Source organism: Apodemus sylvaticus, chromosome 2 (genome assembly GCF_947179515.1).
Source record: "Apodemus sylvaticus chromosome 2, mApoSyl1.1, whole genome shotgun sequence".
NCBI classification, from domain to species: Eukaryota; Metazoa; Chordata; class Mammalia; order Rodentia; family Muridae; genus Apodemus; species Apodemus sylvaticus.
In genome coordinates this window covers 35,999,087-36,017,038 of record NC_067473.1, presented here as the reverse complement: position 1 = coordinate 36,017,038, position 17,952 = coordinate 35,999,087, and the positions used below count along the sequence as shown (strand labels likewise).

The window sequence follows — 17,952 nt, the reverse complement described above, 5'->3', positions numbered from 1 at the left end:
TTTACAGGCTATGGCCCAGCTAATCTAAAAATGGTTCTCTAACAACAAATGTCCAAAAATCCAGTCAGTAGCTGTTCAGTCCAAGAAGCTGAATGTCTCAGATCATCTTCATTCAGTATATGCAAGAATCCCAAAGTAGACTCTAATGCCAGTGAAGGGATGGCCTTGCTAGGGACAGAAGGAGCAATCAGGCAGAGATTTGCCTTCTTCTAGCTTCTTTATATAGGCTGCTAGCAGAAGGTGTGGCCCGGATTAAAGGTGAACCTTCCCACCTTAAAAGATCTGTATTAAAGGAGTATCTTCCCACTTCAAAGATCTAGAGTAGAACAGGGTCTTCCTACTTCGAATGATTTAAGAAAAAATACCTCACAGGTATACTCAGCCCTTTGGGTTTTAGTTAAATCTAGATGAAGGAAATTGAACAACCAAGAATAACCATCACAACCTGTCAGTCACAGATAGTCTGTGCTTTTTTACTCCTAGAAAGACAGATGAGTTCAAAATCAAACAGAATTCTAGATTTCAGCAACCCCGAGGATGCTAATGCCCATCTAAAGGAAGGGAATCACTTGAAGCAGTATGTGCAAAAGTTAGTTTCTTAGTTATGGTTACTATTGTGCTGAAACACTATGACCAAAGGCTACTTGGGAAGGAAATGGTTTATTACACTCATAATCACACTTCTGTATACCAGTTCATCATCATCATCAAAAAAAAAACAAACCCAAAAAACAAACAAACAAAAAAACAGGACAGGAACACATGAAGGGTGAAGGGCAGAACCCCTGGAGGCTAGAACTGATGCAGAGGCTATGGAGGAAAGCTGTGTACTGGCTCGCTCCCTCTGACCTGCTCATCCGTCTTTCTTCTCAAACCCAAGACCACTAGCCCAGGGAAGAACCCACAAAGAATGGGCTGGGTCCTTCCCTCATTAATTACTAAGACAAACTACAAGCTTGCCTACAGCCCAATCTTCCAGAGGAATTTCTCAATTGAGTTTCCCTCCTCTCAGATAAATCTATCTAACCTGTGTCAAATTGACAGAAAGTTATTCAGCACAGTTAGCTTAAACCTGCACAAGTGTGAAAAGCAATGTGAAAAATCCAAAAGATACATTTAATGTTAAGGAATTAAATAAAATACAACTTCAGGCAAGTTTAGAGTCTGGGTTTTCCAAGGTGAGTTGCTGTATTTAGCTGTGTGTTAATCTTGTTAAAATGCTAAGTGGTAACTAACTGACTGCCCAGAAGCTAAAGAGGGTCAATATATCATTTGAACAGATGTTAATAGAAGGGTGAAGGCTCTACCCTTCATAAAGGTCTATTAATGAATTTCTGTCTTAATTCTACAGCTGAACTACATTCCACAATTTACAATGATGGAATTCTTGTCATCAGGGATTCTGTTAAAAGAATTATTCAGCTTATATAAAACAGGGACTGTTGAATTTGTGCTGCTTCTTAAAATTCCTTAACAGGGATTTCAATACCAAGAGCCACCAAACAGGAACTGTGTCTGTCTGAGTTCTGTTTTAAATATCCATAAAGTAGCCATCTTAGGAAAAATATTAAGTTCTACCATGTGTAACTAGAAAGAGTTTGTGAAAAATATTTTGTTTTCTTGAGCCTTTTCTAATAGAAATTTTGGATTGAGACTAAAACTCAACTAGTTGACTAAGTGTGCCTTTTAAACTTTATACATTATCTTAAATCATCACCTAGAACATCAATAAACAAAACCCAAACATTTATGGCATGAGAAGAACTGTTAGGTTCAAAGAATACACAGATATAGAAGAGAGAAGTAGTTAAATGTTCTTTGGACATGGTAGCAGGACCTCTTTATAATTTGCATTGTCTTATACAGTAAGTATTCCTTCAGTGGTGTGACTAGCACACAGTGAGAGCAGAGGACAAGGCAATAACTACTTTAGGACAAAGAAATCCAAAATTGTTTGTCCCTTTTAATTCTTAGAGTCTAAATGTTTATAGAAAGATGAACCAATAAGATAGTAGCCAGCCACTGTGTAGATGCCAAATTGTTTATATGAGGATTTGCATTAGGAACATCAAATACCTTGATATTTATTTAAATGGTTTAGATCAATTTATATACACACACAATCATTCATACACACATGTACACTTAAATATATGTGAATCATTGCAACATATGGAGTTAGCATTCTGTGTTACTAAAAATGCCCCATATGAATGTGTTACAATAGGTGTAACTATAATAGGTGTAACTACTAAACATTCTTTAGCTAGGGTGGGACATCAGACTCTGTCAATGCCTACATTTTACATATAGAAACTCTGAACTCTGAATCATAATGAGGTTAATCTTTGTTTAAATTAGTACAATACATTTGTACTCTAAATCCAGCTCCAGAAGTATGCTAGCTGTTGTATGGCTAAGTTAACCTTTCTGAAAACCAGTATTGTTCTCTCTAAGCCTTGCAACCCCAGTGGTTCCAGGCAAAGGTCAGCTGATCCTATCAGACAGCCTGCTGATGAAGGAAGAGCCTGCCCTGATGCCATAGAGAAAGAGCCCTGCAACCTGAACAAAAACTGCTACCACTATGACTATAATGTCACAGGTAAAGCATTTCATCATGTCCTTATAGATTCTGAAGCGTCTTCCCATAGGAATCAGCTCCAGACATTCTCAGCAGCCCAAGCCAGCTCTGCCTGTGTGCCAAGTTGAAACACAGCTTACACTCTGAGAAATAATCAGTATCACATGACAGAAGTAGTTATCTGTTTTATTTTTTAAAACAACAAGATATAAAGAATAAAAGTATTGCAAAGACTAAATTCTTAAAGTATGTGATAAATATTCTAACTAACCCCTTTTAAAACTTCCTCTTACTTTGGGATTATGGGAAATATTTTCTTTATTTGCAAGATACTTGATTGTTACATCTATATCATTAATTCTTGGGACAAAGGAACATTTGTGAACAACATCAACATGACATAAAATGTCCGTAATCTTAAAAATAAATATCAAAAATTAGACTTGTGATAAATTGCATTTATTTCTTAAATTTCATTTATTATCAAAACATACACATCAATAATATCTTATTTATGATTTGGTACAACATTGAAGCTAACTTGGATTTTTTTCTTAGTAATTTTTATGTTGAAACAAGCTCAAGGAATTGAAGAGAGACACACAGCAATCCCACTGGCTTATGTCTATTAGTTTTCTCTACAGTTTCCTTTGATGCCACAAAAGAATTCAAAGTTCTCTCAGGGTACATTGTACTGGCCTGGAGAAAGATGGAAAATTGTTTTTGTAAAAGATACAAAATAAGGGAATCTGATTACTATGCTGAAAATATTTACAAAATAAATGAGTTTGTATTTTTCTAAAGAATTTTAGTTATGCAGATGAAGAAGTACATAGTGTTAATATAATTACAGAGTACCATCCATTAAAATTATATTTGCTTTGCTAAAAAAAAGAATACATAACGGCAAATTTTTATTTCTATTCTTCTTGAGAAAAAAAGTTTTGAAATGGTATTGATCTGGGCAGCTAAGTCTTTACAATATCACTAACTAGCTGTCAAGATAGTCAAGTAGACATCTGCCTCAAAAAATAATCCCCACTGCTATGTGCAACCACAGCAATTCCATTTGGCCTCCTAATATGTTCAAATCTGGGGCCCATATGCCCTGCATGTGGGATGATTGATTGAGGGACTTAGGAAGCCGTTGTGAATTAGGTATGGGATTCAGGTCATCAGAGTTTCATCTGAAGTCTGTTCTATGCATCGCCTTCTGTTCTGATGGGGCTCTTTCCTCCAGACTGGAGCACTTGCCAGCTGAGTGAGAAGGCGGTTTGTGGGAATGGCATTAAAACAAGGATGTTGGACTGTGTTCGAAGTGATGGAAAGTCCGTTGACCTAAAGTACTGTGAAGAGGTGGGTGAGTGTTGTTGTGTTAAATCTTTGAAGGAATTCTTCCCTAATAATTTACATTCATATGGAGCCAAGTGACGTTTGCTCCACCCGCTTGCATGGGCAACAGCTGTTTTCACAGGCTGTCTAGTGCCCTCTCAAAAAGAGACAGTATCCACACTCTACTGATTTCCACAGATAATTTCCTGCATTTTGTTCTGCTTGGAGCCCTGAGGTATGCTAATTAGCCCATTCTGGAAGAAAAGCTTAGGAAACAATAAGCAATCAAGGTGAATAAAAGCAATAAATCTTAATCAGACCATTCATCATCTTTTGTAATTTGATGTGAATTGGGTGCAGAGCTTGGACACCTGCCAAGATCCATCATTTATTCTTTCTGTTGCTCAACATTGATCACATGCAGTTTCATAGCAGATTTTGATATGAAGATCTGATACCCAGCTGTGAGAATCCAAGTACTTAGGTCTCACGTCCGGATAAGAGAGCTTAATGTGCCAGCAAAGCAATGAAGTCTGTCACTAATACCTTTAAGGTTCAGAGACTGTAGTTTATGGGTAGTCATCAAACGGAAGTAAGACTCTTAGCTCTGGCCTTCAGAGCAGCAGAGGAATTTGGCATTGGACTTTCTTTTTTCATGAAGCTATGCCTTGCAATGGTAGTGGTTTCTGTCTGATTTCCACACCACAAAGGCAATGATGCTCCTGTCCTTTGACTCCCTATGCTTCTGATGTGCACAGGGGCATTCTTTCAGACCCAAATAAGCAAGAGCTTCAGTAGCTCTGAAACAGAATTGTCTTAACTCTCAAGGAAAAGCCAACAGTGGAACTACTCGAAGCCACATAGTGCCATTGTCAAAGTGTAACTTTAACTTCCTCACATCTCTGATTCTAGGGATGGACTTCCAGATGCTCTGGAAACATCACACTGTTTAGTCAATAAATGCCTCCCTATAAAATTCTGTTTCAAGAATTGATCTATTTATATGTTAAAGTAAAGTAAGTTAAACTCAGCTTTAAAAATAAAGTACTATCTAAGCAATATAACCAATAGTAAATAACATTTTTGAGCGTGAAGATTATTACAACACTGACTTCCTGGAGAGTGGTAGGTGATCCAATTCAAGCTGATTAGTGTAGTCTCTTAGGCAAATGCCCAGTTAAGTTTCCTCCATACAAGAACATGAAATGAGACCTCTGTACTAGTAGAGCACAATGCATTCATGACTCTCTTAAACTGCTTCCTTTACCTTGTGAATTTTGCAGGGACATTCAGATCCTAACACCCTGGCAAATGCTGACTTCAGGGAAAACTAAGCTGCTCTCTGTGGGAATTAAACAGCACACACACCATTTTATGCATCCCTATGAGTCCAGCTGGTTCCAGGAACAATTGTGCTGTCTTTATAAACAATGCATGGACCACCTACCTACCAACCCCTGTGCAAACCCTGTATTCAGTTCAGCAGCAGTAGGTAACCCTTGCTGCTTCTCTAATGGCCACAAAAGAAATGTATCATTAGTGCTCAACAAAGAGGAAAATTAGGGTTAAATTCACTAGCATTTATGCAGTGTGTTTTTCCATTTGGTATTTTTTAGATTTATTTATTTTTACTCATTTGCTACCAAGACATTGTAGATATTCACATCAGTATGAAAAGCACAAGGCTCCAATATGTCTCTTCTCCTCCTTCCTGGAATCTTCTTCTTCCCTCCTGTACTGTTGCACCCTCAGTGGCTTTCTTTGCTGTTTTATGTTGCATGTGCCGTGTGTCACTCTCGCACCCTTCCTCAACATACCTTGCCCTCTTTCCATGATCTCTTGTCTAATTTCATAGTCTATATCTGTTCTCCTAATAGCACATTTACATACCGCACAGATACTAAAAATTTAAAGTACTTTTTTATATAAAGCAAAAAAGAGTTGGCAGTTCTGAGAATTACCAGTAAAAATTGTTATTCCCTGCTATAATGTCAATACTTTTTATTTTAATGCTACTTTGTACCTTTGACTTCATTTTAAATGTTGGAATGGACTGTATCACCTGTGAACTTGAAACTCTTATCCTTTTGAAACTATAACATGTAAGTCACAATGAGAGGATCAAAATGCAAATAAAATGGCATGATGAGAGGTCATACACATAATAAATAAATAAATAAATAAATAAATAAATAAATAGAGTTATAGCAGTATTGGTGAGATAAATCCGAGAATAGGAATTCTCCATAACCAAATTATATAAAACACATTCCTGAGGACCCACCTTTTAAGAAAGATGAATTCTCTAACATTTAATTCATTTAATTCATTTTAAGAAAGATGAATTCTCTAACATTTCTTTTTTATTAGTTTATTTACTTATTCACTTTACATCTCCATATCAGCACCCCTCTCCTCCCAGTACCCCTCACACAGGTCCTCTCCCCATTCCCTCATTCCCATCTCCTCTGAGAAGGGTGTGAGGGTATCCCCTGGGATCTCTCTCTCTCTCTCTCTCTCTCTCTCTCTCTCTCTCTCTCTCTCTCTCTCTCTCTCTCTCTCTCCTCTCTCTCTCTCTCTCTCTCTCACACACACACTGTCACCCCCAACTCTGTCAGCACATCAAATCACTGCAGGACTAGGCACACCTAGATAAAGTGGTCCTGTTAGGGGAACGGAATCCACAGACAGGCAAGAAATTCAGAGACAGCCACAGTCCAGTTGTTGGGGGACTAGCATGAAGACCAAGATGTACATCTGCTAGGGGCCTCAGGTCAGCCCATGCTCACTCTTTGGTTAGTCTTTTAATCTCTGACAGCCCCTAAGGATCTAGGCTAGTTAACCCAGTTGGTCTTCCTGTGGAGTCTCTGTTCTCTTTGGGTCCCTCAATCCTTCCCCCCCAGATCTTTTTTAACACTCTCTAACTCCATCTAATGCTTAACTCTGGGTCCCTGCTTCTGTTTCCATTGGCTGCTGGGAGAAGCCTCTCCGAGGACTGTAGGCTTAGATTTTTTTAAACCATCGTTAATGAGGGATTTAAATGCTTTAATCTCCCTTCTAGCCCATCACCCACCAGAGGTAGTAGAAAGGAAAGGAAGGAAAGGTTTATAGGGCAAAAAGGATTATAGACTTGTTTAGAAATAATTCTTAGGGGTGATTCCAATCATTGTTCTCAGGATATCAGCAGTTGACTTCACATGAATCAATAACAATAGTTCAATCCACTCACAAGCACCATTCACAAATCAGCACTGTCAATTTGATCCAGAAGAGACCCATGCCAATTGGTCTGAAGCCACAGGATATCATGAGAAATTCTTTAGTGTGTTTCTCTCTACAAAGTCACAATAAATGATCATCAAAGAAGGCAAGGCGAACAGTGCTACAGCATAGAACACTGTTGGGTTATACTTATACTCTTTTCAAACATCATGTATCTCCAGCAAAATATTGCATGCCCTTTTTTCCAGACAGCTTCTAGAAAAACACCACGTGTCTGTTCTCAGCAAAACATCCTCTCATATATATCCTCTCATAAGATAGTTTATAGAAAAACATCATCTAACACAACTAATTCTCCCAAGAACCAGAAAGTTCCACTTCAGGGGACAATTTTGATAGGCTCCTGTCTGGAAGCATATAATAGTGTCAGGTATCAGATTTTACCCATAGAGGGCCTAAATTCAGGCCAGTCATTGGTTGGCCATTTTCTCTGTGTCTGCTCTATCTTTGTCCCTGCACAACTTGTAGGCAGGACAGAGTTTGAGTAGAAAGTTTTATGGGTGGGTTGCTGTCCTTATCCCTCCACTGGGAGTCCTGACTAGCTAGCTACAGGAAGTGGCTACGAGTCTCAGCTAGAGTCAGCCCTGTGGACATCCTGGGGTATCTCCCTATTCCAGGTCTCTGGCAAATCCTAGAGATGCCCTGACCATGCCCTGTCCATTGCCAAGTTCCATTCTCTCCCCTGCTCACCCTACACCTAATCTCCACTGCCCTCACTCCCCTCCCACTCCCCTCTCCCATTCAGTTCCCTTCTTCCCTCCACCTCCAATATCTGTTTTATTTATGTTTCTGAGAATGATTCAGTAATCCTCCCTTAGGCCATACTTTTTATTTGACTATTTTGAGTCAATGAATTATACTCTGGTTATCTTGTACGTTCTGACTAATGTCCACTTATGAGTACATACCTTTGCTTCTGGATTATCTCACTCAGGATATTTTCTAGTTCCATCAATTTTCCTGCAAAATTCGTGATTTCTTTGTACTTAATAATTCCATTGTGTACATGAACAATATTTTCTTTATTTGTTTTCCAGTTGAGGGGGATCTAGGTTGTTTCCAGCTTCTAGCTATTATGAATAAAGCTGCTATTAACATAGTTAAGCAAGCACTCTTGTGGGATGGTGGAGCATCTTTTGGGTAAATGCCCAAGAGTGGTATATAATTGAGTCTTGAAAGTAAAACTTTTTCTGAGAAACCACAAAATTGATTTCCAGAGGGGTTGTACAAGTTTGAACTCCCACGAGAAATGGAAAACTGTTCCCTTTGTTCCACATTCTTGGCAGCATATATTTCCCCTAAATTTTTTATCTGACAGGTATAAGGTAGAATCTCAGAGTCATTTTGATTTGCCCCATGACTAAGGATGTTAAATATTTCTCTTTTTTTAATTGGATATTTTATTTATTTACATTTCAAATGTTATCCCATTTCCCAGTAACCCCAAAATCCCCAGTCCATCCCCTTCCCCTGCTTTCAAGAGTGTGTTCACCAATCCACTCACCCACTCTTGCCTCCCTGCCATTGTATTCCCCTACACTGGGGCATTGAGCCTACTCAGGACCAAGAACCTCTCCTCTCATTGATGTCCAATAAGGCCATCCTTTGCTACATATGCAGCTGGAGCTATGGGTCCTTCCATGTGTACTCTTTGGTTGGTGGTTTAGTACCTGGGAACTCTGGGTTGTCTGGTTGGTTGAGGGGTTGCAAACCCCTTCAGATCCTTCAGTTCTTTATCTAACTCCTTCTCTATTGGAGACCCCAATGGTTAGATGTAAGCATCCACCTCTGTATTTGTCAGGCTCTGGTAGAACCACTCAGGAGACAGCTATATCAGGCTCCTGTCAGCAAGCACTTCTTGGCATCCACAATAGTGTCTTGATTTGGTGACTGTATATTGGATGGATCCCTAGGTGGGGCAGTCTCTGGATGGCCTTTCCTTCAGTCTCTGCTCCACATTTTGTCCCTGTATTTCCTCCCATGAGTATTTTGTTCCACCTTCTAAGACAGACCGAAGCACCCATACTTTGGTCTTCCTTCTTCTTGAGATTCATGTGCTCTGTGAGCTTCATGTGGTCTGTGAATTATATTGTGGGTATTCTGAGCTTTTGGGCTAGTATCCACTTATCAGTAAATGTATATCACGACTGTTCTTTTGTGCCTAGGTTGCCTCACTTAGGATTATATTTTCTAGTTCCATCCATTTGCCTAAGAATTTCATGAAGTCATCATTTTAAATAAATAAGTAGTGTTCCATTGTGTAAATGTACCACATTTTCTGTATTCATTCCTCTGTTGAAGGATATCTGTGTCCTTTCCTGCTTCTGGCTATTATAAACAAGGCTGCTATGAACATAGTGGAGCATATGTCTTTGGTATATGTTGGAGAATCTTTTGGGTACATGCCCAGGAGAGGTATAGCTGGGTCCTCAGGTAATACTATGTCCAAAATTTTCTGAGTAACTGCCATGCTGATTTCCAGAGTGGTTGTACCAGCTTGCAATCCCGCCAACAATGGAGGAGTGTTCCTCATTCTCCACATCCTTGCCAACATCTGCTGCCACTTAAGTTTTTGATCTTAGCCATTCTGAGTAGTATGAGGTGGAATCTCAGGGTTGTTTTGATTTGCATTTCTCTGATGACTAAGGATGTTGAACATCTCTTTAGGTGCTTCTCAGCTATTCAATATTCCCCAGTTGAGAATTCTTTATCTCTGTAGCTCATTTTTAATAGGGTTATTTGATTCTCTGGAGTCTAACTTCTTGAGTTCTTTGGACTTATTGGATATTAGACCTCTATCAGATTTAGGATTGGTAAAGATCTTTAAGTGCTTCTCACACATTATAGATTCCTCTGCTGAGAATTCTCTAGCTCTGAACCCTGTTTTTAATTGGGTTATTAGGGGTTGATGAAGATTTCTTTCTTATCTGTAGACTGATGTTCTTTGTTCCTATTCATGGTACACTTTGCCTTATATAAGCTTTTTAGTTTCATGAGATCCATTTATTAATTCTTGATCTTAGTGCATGACCCACTGAGCAAACCCACCTAAGAGGAGTAGATGTCAGGAAATAATTGAACTCTGAATTGAAATTAATCAATTAGAAACAAAGAAAACAATACAAAGAATCAACAAAACAAATAGATGGTTCTTAGAGAAAAGCCAACAAGATAAATAAACCCTTCTCCAAACTAGCTAAAAGGCAGAGAGACAATACCCAAATTATCAAAATCAGAAATAAAAGTGGAGTCATAACAACTGATACTGAAGAAATTCAAAGAATCATTATGTCTTCAATAGGAAGCCTGTCCTTCAAAAAATTGGAAAAATATAAATGAAATAGATAGATTTCTAGACAGATACCAATTACCAAAGCTAAAAAACTATCTAAATAGTCCTATAAGACCTATGAAAATAGAAACAGTCATTGAAAGTCTCCCAACCCCTCCCCCTCCCCCAAAAAGGCCAGGGCAAGACAGGTTTAGCATAGAATACTACCAGACTTTCAAAGAAGAGCTAATACCACACTACTCTAGAAACAGAAGAAACAGAAGGAACATTGTCAAGCTCATTCTATGAGCCCATAGTCTTGCTAATATCTAAACCATGCAAAGACTCTACAAAGAAAGAGAATTTCAGAATAATTTCCCTAATGAATATTGTTATAAAATTACTCAATAAAATACTTGCAAACTGAATCAAAGAATAAATCAAAAGTATTTCCAACATAATCATGTAGGCTTCATCCCAGGAATGCACGAGTGGTTCAATATAGTAAAATACATCAATATAATCCATCATATAACAATATTGAAAGAAAACAACCACATGATCAACTCATTAAATGCTGTAAAAGACTTTTACAAAAATCTAACACCCCTTCATGTTATAAGTATTGGAGATATAGGGAATACAAAGCACGTACTATCTATCTTTTCAATATAGTACTTGATGTTCTAGCCAGAGCAATAAGACAACTAAAGGAGAATAAGAGGATACAAATTGGAAAGGAAGAAATTAAGGTATTGCTATTCACAGATGATATGATTGTAGAGATAAGTGACACCAAAAGTTCTACCAGAGAACTCCTATGGCTGATAAAGACCTTCAGGAAAGTGGCTGGATATAAAATTACAGAAATAAGTAGCCTTCCTTTATTCAAATGATAATCAGGCTAAGAGCTAAATTAGGGTGAAAACATTCTTCAAAATAGCCACATTATATAAATTATCTTGGTATAGCTCTAACAAAGTAAGTGAAAGATATGTATGACAAGAATTTTAAGTCATTGACAATTCCATTCATGTATGGATGACACAACATCTTTAATTTAAGCTGAGATAGGAAGATCACAAGTTCAGTATTAGCTACAAAGTGTATTTCAGGACACTCTAGTCTACATAAAAAAAATCTATCACCAACAAACAAAAGACTCAATTCATTCATTAATTAATGCATTCATTTTTGGTGTTTGAGTCTAAATTCAGAGCCTTCTAGATATTAATCATGCCTATGTCACTGAGCTACACCCAAGCCCCCAAACTGTTCTTTTATATATATTTTTCAGTACATTTTATCTTTAGTTTGAAATGGTAGTTTGTCTTTAAAGCCACCTGGCTATTCAGTGTAACATGTCTATACAAAAAAAAGTAATATCTGAATGATAAAATTACAGGTCTATTGATAAAATTGATATTTTAATTTTTGAAATATTTCAAAGCAGTCTCATCTATACTTTTCTATTCTTCATGTAGAGAAATTCTACTCATTTGTAGATTTTTTTTTCACTATTTATGGGAATTGTTAACACAATGCATAACAGTATAGCATCAGTATGCTCCTGAATTCACCTTATGCCCTTGCCTCCTACTTGGATGAGTGGAACCATTCTATATTCTTAACCTTTGTAACAATTGCTCTGTTTCCAATAGTTTTGCTATACCGTGCCCCTTTCTCACTATCCTTCGCTCTCACCCAGTCAGCCTCCCCACAATCTCTTCTCTCTGGTCACTGCGTTCCCACTGCTCTCCTCATTCACATCTCTCCTTTCTTCCTTGCTCTTCTAGCCTGTCATTCCTTTTCCCACTGACAGTGCTAGTGGCCTTGTCTCCCTGCCCATACAAATTTATCTCTTTCTCCTCTTTCAGCTTGGGCTGGAAAAGAACTGGCAAATGAACACATCCTGCACGGTGGAATGCCCTTTGAACTGTCAGCTTTCTGACTGGTCTCCTTGGTCAGAGTGTTCTCAAACATGTGGACTCACAGGTTAGTTTGTATTGCAATTGCATTAGACTACGAGTAGAGTCACATAAAACAAACCATCTTTCTTGCTATAAATTACATTCAGTAGGCCACAGAAAAAAATCTTCTTTCCCAAAACATTTGAGCCGTTCCTGCACCAGTATATCCTCAAAAGAGATACCTGTGATACCCTCTCCCAGTGTATATCTATGTGTATAGCCATGGCTTCGTGCTGAAGTTTCATCATTTTATATCTTTAAAGGAAAAATGATACGAAGACGAACCATAACCCAGCCCTTTCAAGGTGATGGGAGGCCCTGCCCTTCTCTGATGGAACAGTCCAAGCCTTGCCCAGTGAAGCCATGCTATCGGTGGCAATATGGCCAGTGGTCTCCATGCCAAGTTCAGGTATCAAATTTCAGGAAGCTGCATGGTTGTAAGAATTCTTCCTCTTCAGAGACTTGGTTTTAAAAGTACTTTTAAGTTAGAAATAGTCGGTTTCCCCATAAAACATTATAGTGACTTTAACATTTCCCAGTCCTTTAATTAGTTTTGATAGCAAGCACCTCCTTGTCCTATACTTTTAAAATCATTTCGAGACATATCCATTTTAATGAAAATTTATTTGCCTGTCTTTGTGTAGGAAGCAAATAAATTGTTCAGTGTATGCTTTATCGCCTGTGCCCTAAAAGGCATCTTCCCTAGGGTTCCTTATGCTTCTCTAGCTATTCATAAATCAAAACCAGTGATGCAGAGATGACTGCAAACCATGAGCTCTCTAATGTATTATTTTTCTTTTTCTAATTAGCTATTTCTCCCTCTATTCCAGGAGGCCCAGTGTGGAGAAGGAACCAGGACACGGAATATTTCTTGTGTTGTGAGTGATGGCTCAGCTGATGATTTCAACAAAGCGGTAGATGAAGAGTTCTGTACTAACATTGAGCTCATCATAGATGGTAATAAACAAATAGTTCTGGAGGAAACCTGCACCCAGCCCTGCCCAGGTAACAATGAACAGAATTAGTATTTGAAGAATATCTTCCCAGGACCAGAATGTTGGTTTAAAAACACAAATCCCAGACATTCTGTTTTACCAATGAAGACTACCAGATGCTAGAATGAAAACCAGCTAGCTCTGAGAGGCAGAGAAAGCACCCAGCTGGCCTACTCCACCAGTGTCCCAGAAGGAATATCTCCCTTTCTCCTTCATTCTGTCTTAAATACCCTTCAACTAAAAAGAAATTCTTAGAGTTTCTTTATGCTCACTCCCTGCAGACTGGTTACTTTTTCTACTCCTTGACCTAGTATCGGCTTTATTTAACTCTTAGATTAAAGGTGTGTGCTATGGTTTGGCTACACTACAAGTACTATTTACAGTAAACAGAAAGCACTAAGAAAATGGCTAAGCCATACCACAAATAGAAACAGCTCACCACATCAATGTCAGAGTTTACAGTATGACCAAATATGTATGTGTATGGTGTACAGTATGACAACACCAGAGTCAAGAAGAGGTTATGCATAGAGTTCATGTGATGGGTGTCACCCATCTTATTCAATTATATCTCCACTAACAACTACAATATCTATGGGTCAGAGGAGCACAGCATTAATGCACAGAATAAGGTCTCTAATATCCTTGAGCTGCATATTCAGCCCTCTACAGTATGTCTTGAAAGCTTAGACATGGTAAGCTTTAAGGGGGTAGACTATAAACTGGAGAATACATTTTTCATCTTTGGCAGGGATCATGTAAATTTATTATTCTGATGGATTTTCTCAAAATATGAAAGTCTATTTAGTACAGAGTGCTTCACTTTCATTTTGTTATTAAATTTTGGAAGCTTGACATTGATATTTCAAGATTATTATGTAATTCACAGACTACGGAAATATATAATTGTTGGTTTTCTCTGAAAAATGTATGATGATATCAAGTAAAGATACATATATGGCTTAATCCTACTTACAAAAAAGAAAGAATCCAAATTCCATTAAATTTATAGTCACTTAGGTAAAGTTATATTCCCTGTCATCAGTAATTTTTTAAATTTTTACCCATACCAGATTACCCTGGTAAATACCAGTAAACCCAAAATATGACATCTCAGAGATTTCTATAACTTTCTTAAATACTTTTCTTAGTTGCCCACTCTTCTGGCATTTTCCAAGTATACTAGATTTTTTTACATAATATTTTATAAATTCCTTGAGAATTTTTTACAACATATTATAATCATATTTATGCCTCTACTCCCTGAGCTGCTACCAGATCTACACTACCACCACCACCACTGGTCCCAACTTCTGTTCTCTGACTACCTTTTGCTCTCTCTCTCTCTCTCTCTCTCTCTCTCTCTCTCTCTCTCTCTCCTCTCTCTCTCTCTCCTCTCTCTCCTCTCTCTCCTCTCTCTCCTCTCTCTCCTCTCTCTCCTCTCTCTCCCCTCTCTCCCCTCTCTCCCCTCTCTCCCCTCTCTCCCCTCTCTCCCCTCTCTCCCCTCTCTCCCCTCTCTCCCCTCTCTCCCCTCTCTCCCCTCTCTCCCCTCTCTCCCCTCTCTCCCCTCTCTCCCCTCTCCCCCCTCTCCCTCCTCTCCCTCCTCTCCCTCCTCTCCCTCCTCTCCCTCCTCTCCCTCCTCTCCCTCCTCTCCCTCCTCTCCCTCCTCTCCCTCCTCTCCCTCCTCTCCCTCCTCTCCCTCCTCTCCCTCCTCTCCCTCCTCTCCCTCCTCTCCCTCCTCTCCCTCCTCTCCCTCCTCTCCCTCCTCTCCCTCCTCTCCCTCCTCTCCCTCCTCTCCCTCCTCTCCCTCCTCTCCCTCCTCTCCCTCCTCTCCCTCCTCTCCCTCCTCTCCCTCCTCTCCCTCCTCTCCCTCCTCTCCCTCCTCTCCCTCCTCTCCCTCCTCTCCCTCCTCTCCCTCCTCTCCCTCTCCCTCTCCCTCTCCCTCTCCCTCTCCCTCTCCCTCTGTCTCTCCCTCTCCCTCTGTCTCTCCCTCTCCCTCTGTCTCTCCCTCTGTCTCTCCCTCTCCCTCATATCCCTGCTCTATTTCTACCTCTAATTCTCTCTCCTTCCTCTGTCCTTCTCCACCTCCCTTTTTTAAACTATTATCCAAACTTCATACTGGACAACTACTCTTGTGTATGAGACCTGTCCTAGAGTGTGTTCCATACACTAAAGCTCTCACCATTAATGAAAACTGACTCTGACTTCCCCACCATCTATCAAATGTCAGTAATTCCAGAGATAAGGTTGGTACTACATTCCCACTTCCCCCTCCCTCCATGTTAGGTTTTGTCTTTCTTGACTTTGGATATGCCTTAGTACAGTCACAATCACTGTGGGTTTACATCTGTATCTGCCCTGATTCCTTGATGTTGTCCACTAACTGTGAAACTTCCAATCTTTCCATACCCTTTTTCTTGAGATACCTGAGTCTTGTGAGGAAAAATGTAATATATATGTCTTAGTCATGGTTTCTATTCCTGCACAAGCATCATGACCAAGAAGCAAGTTGGGGAGGAAAGAGTTTATTCAGTTTCCACTTTCTACATTGTTGTTCATCACCAAATGAAGTCAGGGCTGGAACTCAAGCAGGTCAGGAAGCAGGAGCTGATGCAGAGGCCAGGGAGGGATGCTACTTACTGGCTTACTTCTCCTGGCTTGCTCAGCCTGCTTTCTTATAGAATCCAAGACTACCAGCCCAGGGATGGCACAACCCACAAGGAGCTGGGCCCTGTCCCCTTGATCACTAATTGAGAAAATGTCCTACAGTTGGATCTCATGGAGGCATTTCCTCAACTGAAGCTCCTTTCTCTGTGATAACTCCAGCCTGTGTCAAGTTGACACACAAAGCTGGCCAGTACAATATATGTCCTATTTAAGGATTAACACTCAAAAGTCACTTATTCTCTGCACTTCACTAGTTGTGTGTCTTTATTAATAAACATTTACATCAAAAAAAACAAATCTCTGTTGAGAGAAATACTGCTCTATGGAAAGAGCATTCAGTAATTAGGAGTCATTTTAAAACTATGTCTATTTAACATAATAATAGTATATGGCCAGTTCTCATGGGTAATAGTAATATTTTCCAATATAATGCTATACTGTAGATATATATAAATAATTTTTGGATTACCAGGATTTCTAGCCCATGACACAAGAACTATTGTCATTAATCACACCTCCTAGCAATTCTGTGTTATTTAGTCATGTCCGCCATAATATGAGTCTCTAATCATTTGGGTGATAGATGAAATCCTTGAAGTGCTACAAGTATTACAGGATTCATCTCTGCCAAAATTAACACTGTCACCAAGCAATTTATTGGTAGTTGAATGAAAGGGGGTTTGTGAATATGTTTCACTAAACCGTCCCTACTTTCAAAATGATAAAAAAGGGTGAATACATGGGTCCTTCATATAATTCTGTTACTATGCATACACTCAACAAACCCACACATGTAATGTATATGTTCAGCACAAGCTTGTACTTTAATATTCACAATTAAATTAGTTTCATAATTAGAACTATTGAAACATACAACAGATCTTACAAGCATGAGTGATTAAAAGATGACGAATGTAAAAATGCATATATGCTATGATTCCATGAGAGTTCTGAGATTCTGAGAATGGTCTGTTCTTGATTAAATGCTGATTGCACAGATGTATAATCAGGCTGTTGAAATTTGCTATGAATTTATGGTATTTGACATTTTGTTTGTAGTATGTACTTTTCTCAGAGGGGTGTGGTTGATTAGAGATGTAGATTAGAAGAAATAGCCAATTTCTGTTTTAATGTCAACTTCTCACTAGCCTGCCTCAGCTAGAGTCCTCTGGGAAGAAGAAAAAAATGACATTTATAAGCACTGGTTCTCTCACCTTTAACTTCAAGCCAATTTAACTTTATGAATACCTGGAGACAAGCTCTATCTATTGTTAGGTTTAACTAGCCCCCGTTACATTAATGACTAATATCATGTTAACTTTGACTAAATAATATCTCTTAGAAAATGATCATGATGGACAAACTTCATAGTTTGTCTTATAACAGTGAGTTACCTAGAGACCACCCAACCAATCCAAATAATATATTTACTATATATAAACTGATAATTATTATGTTTGTCAAAATCTTATAAATATCATGCATAACTAGCATACTTGCAAACATGTATAATTAGTATCAAAATGAGTATCTGCATCACTGTTCCTCATGGGTATAAATCACCAAGCTGTTTGGTACAGGTGACTGTTATTTGAATGACTGGTCTTCATGGAGTCTGTGTCAGCTGACCTGCGTAAATGGTGAGGATCTTGGCTTTGGTGGAATACAGGTCCGATCAAGAGCAGTGATTATTCAAGAACTGGAGAACCAACACCTGTGTCCAGAACAGATGTTAGAAACAAAATCATGTGATGGTGAGTGCTTCAATTATTATTTTATTTACATTTCAAATGTTATTCCCCTTCTCCATCTCCCCTTCACTAAGCCCCCATCCTATACCCCTCCCCTTTGCCT

At 38.9% G+C, this 17,952-nt stretch overlaps 1 protein-coding gene across 1 annotated transcript in view; it reads left to right on the top strand.

Annotated features, from left to right (window-relative positions):
• The window catches only part of Thsd7a (thrombospondin type 1 domain containing 7A), a 413,636-nt gene that overhangs the window by 385,091 nt on the left and 10,593 nt on the right, over positions 1-17,952 (top strand). Inside the window, exons 18-23 of the mRNA XM_052173249.1 lie at positions 2,458-2,602; positions 3,822-3,937; positions 12,344-12,461; positions 12,700-12,845; positions 13,267-13,441; positions 17,679-17,852. Of these exons, the coding sequence (XP_052029209.1) occupies positions 2,458-2,602; positions 3,822-3,937; positions 12,344-12,461; positions 12,700-12,845; positions 13,267-13,441; positions 17,679-17,852 (874 nt within the window). The remainder of the gene's footprint in view (positions 1-2,457; positions 2,603-3,821; positions 3,938-12,343; positions 12,462-12,699; positions 12,846-13,266; positions 13,442-17,678; positions 17,853-17,952) is intronic.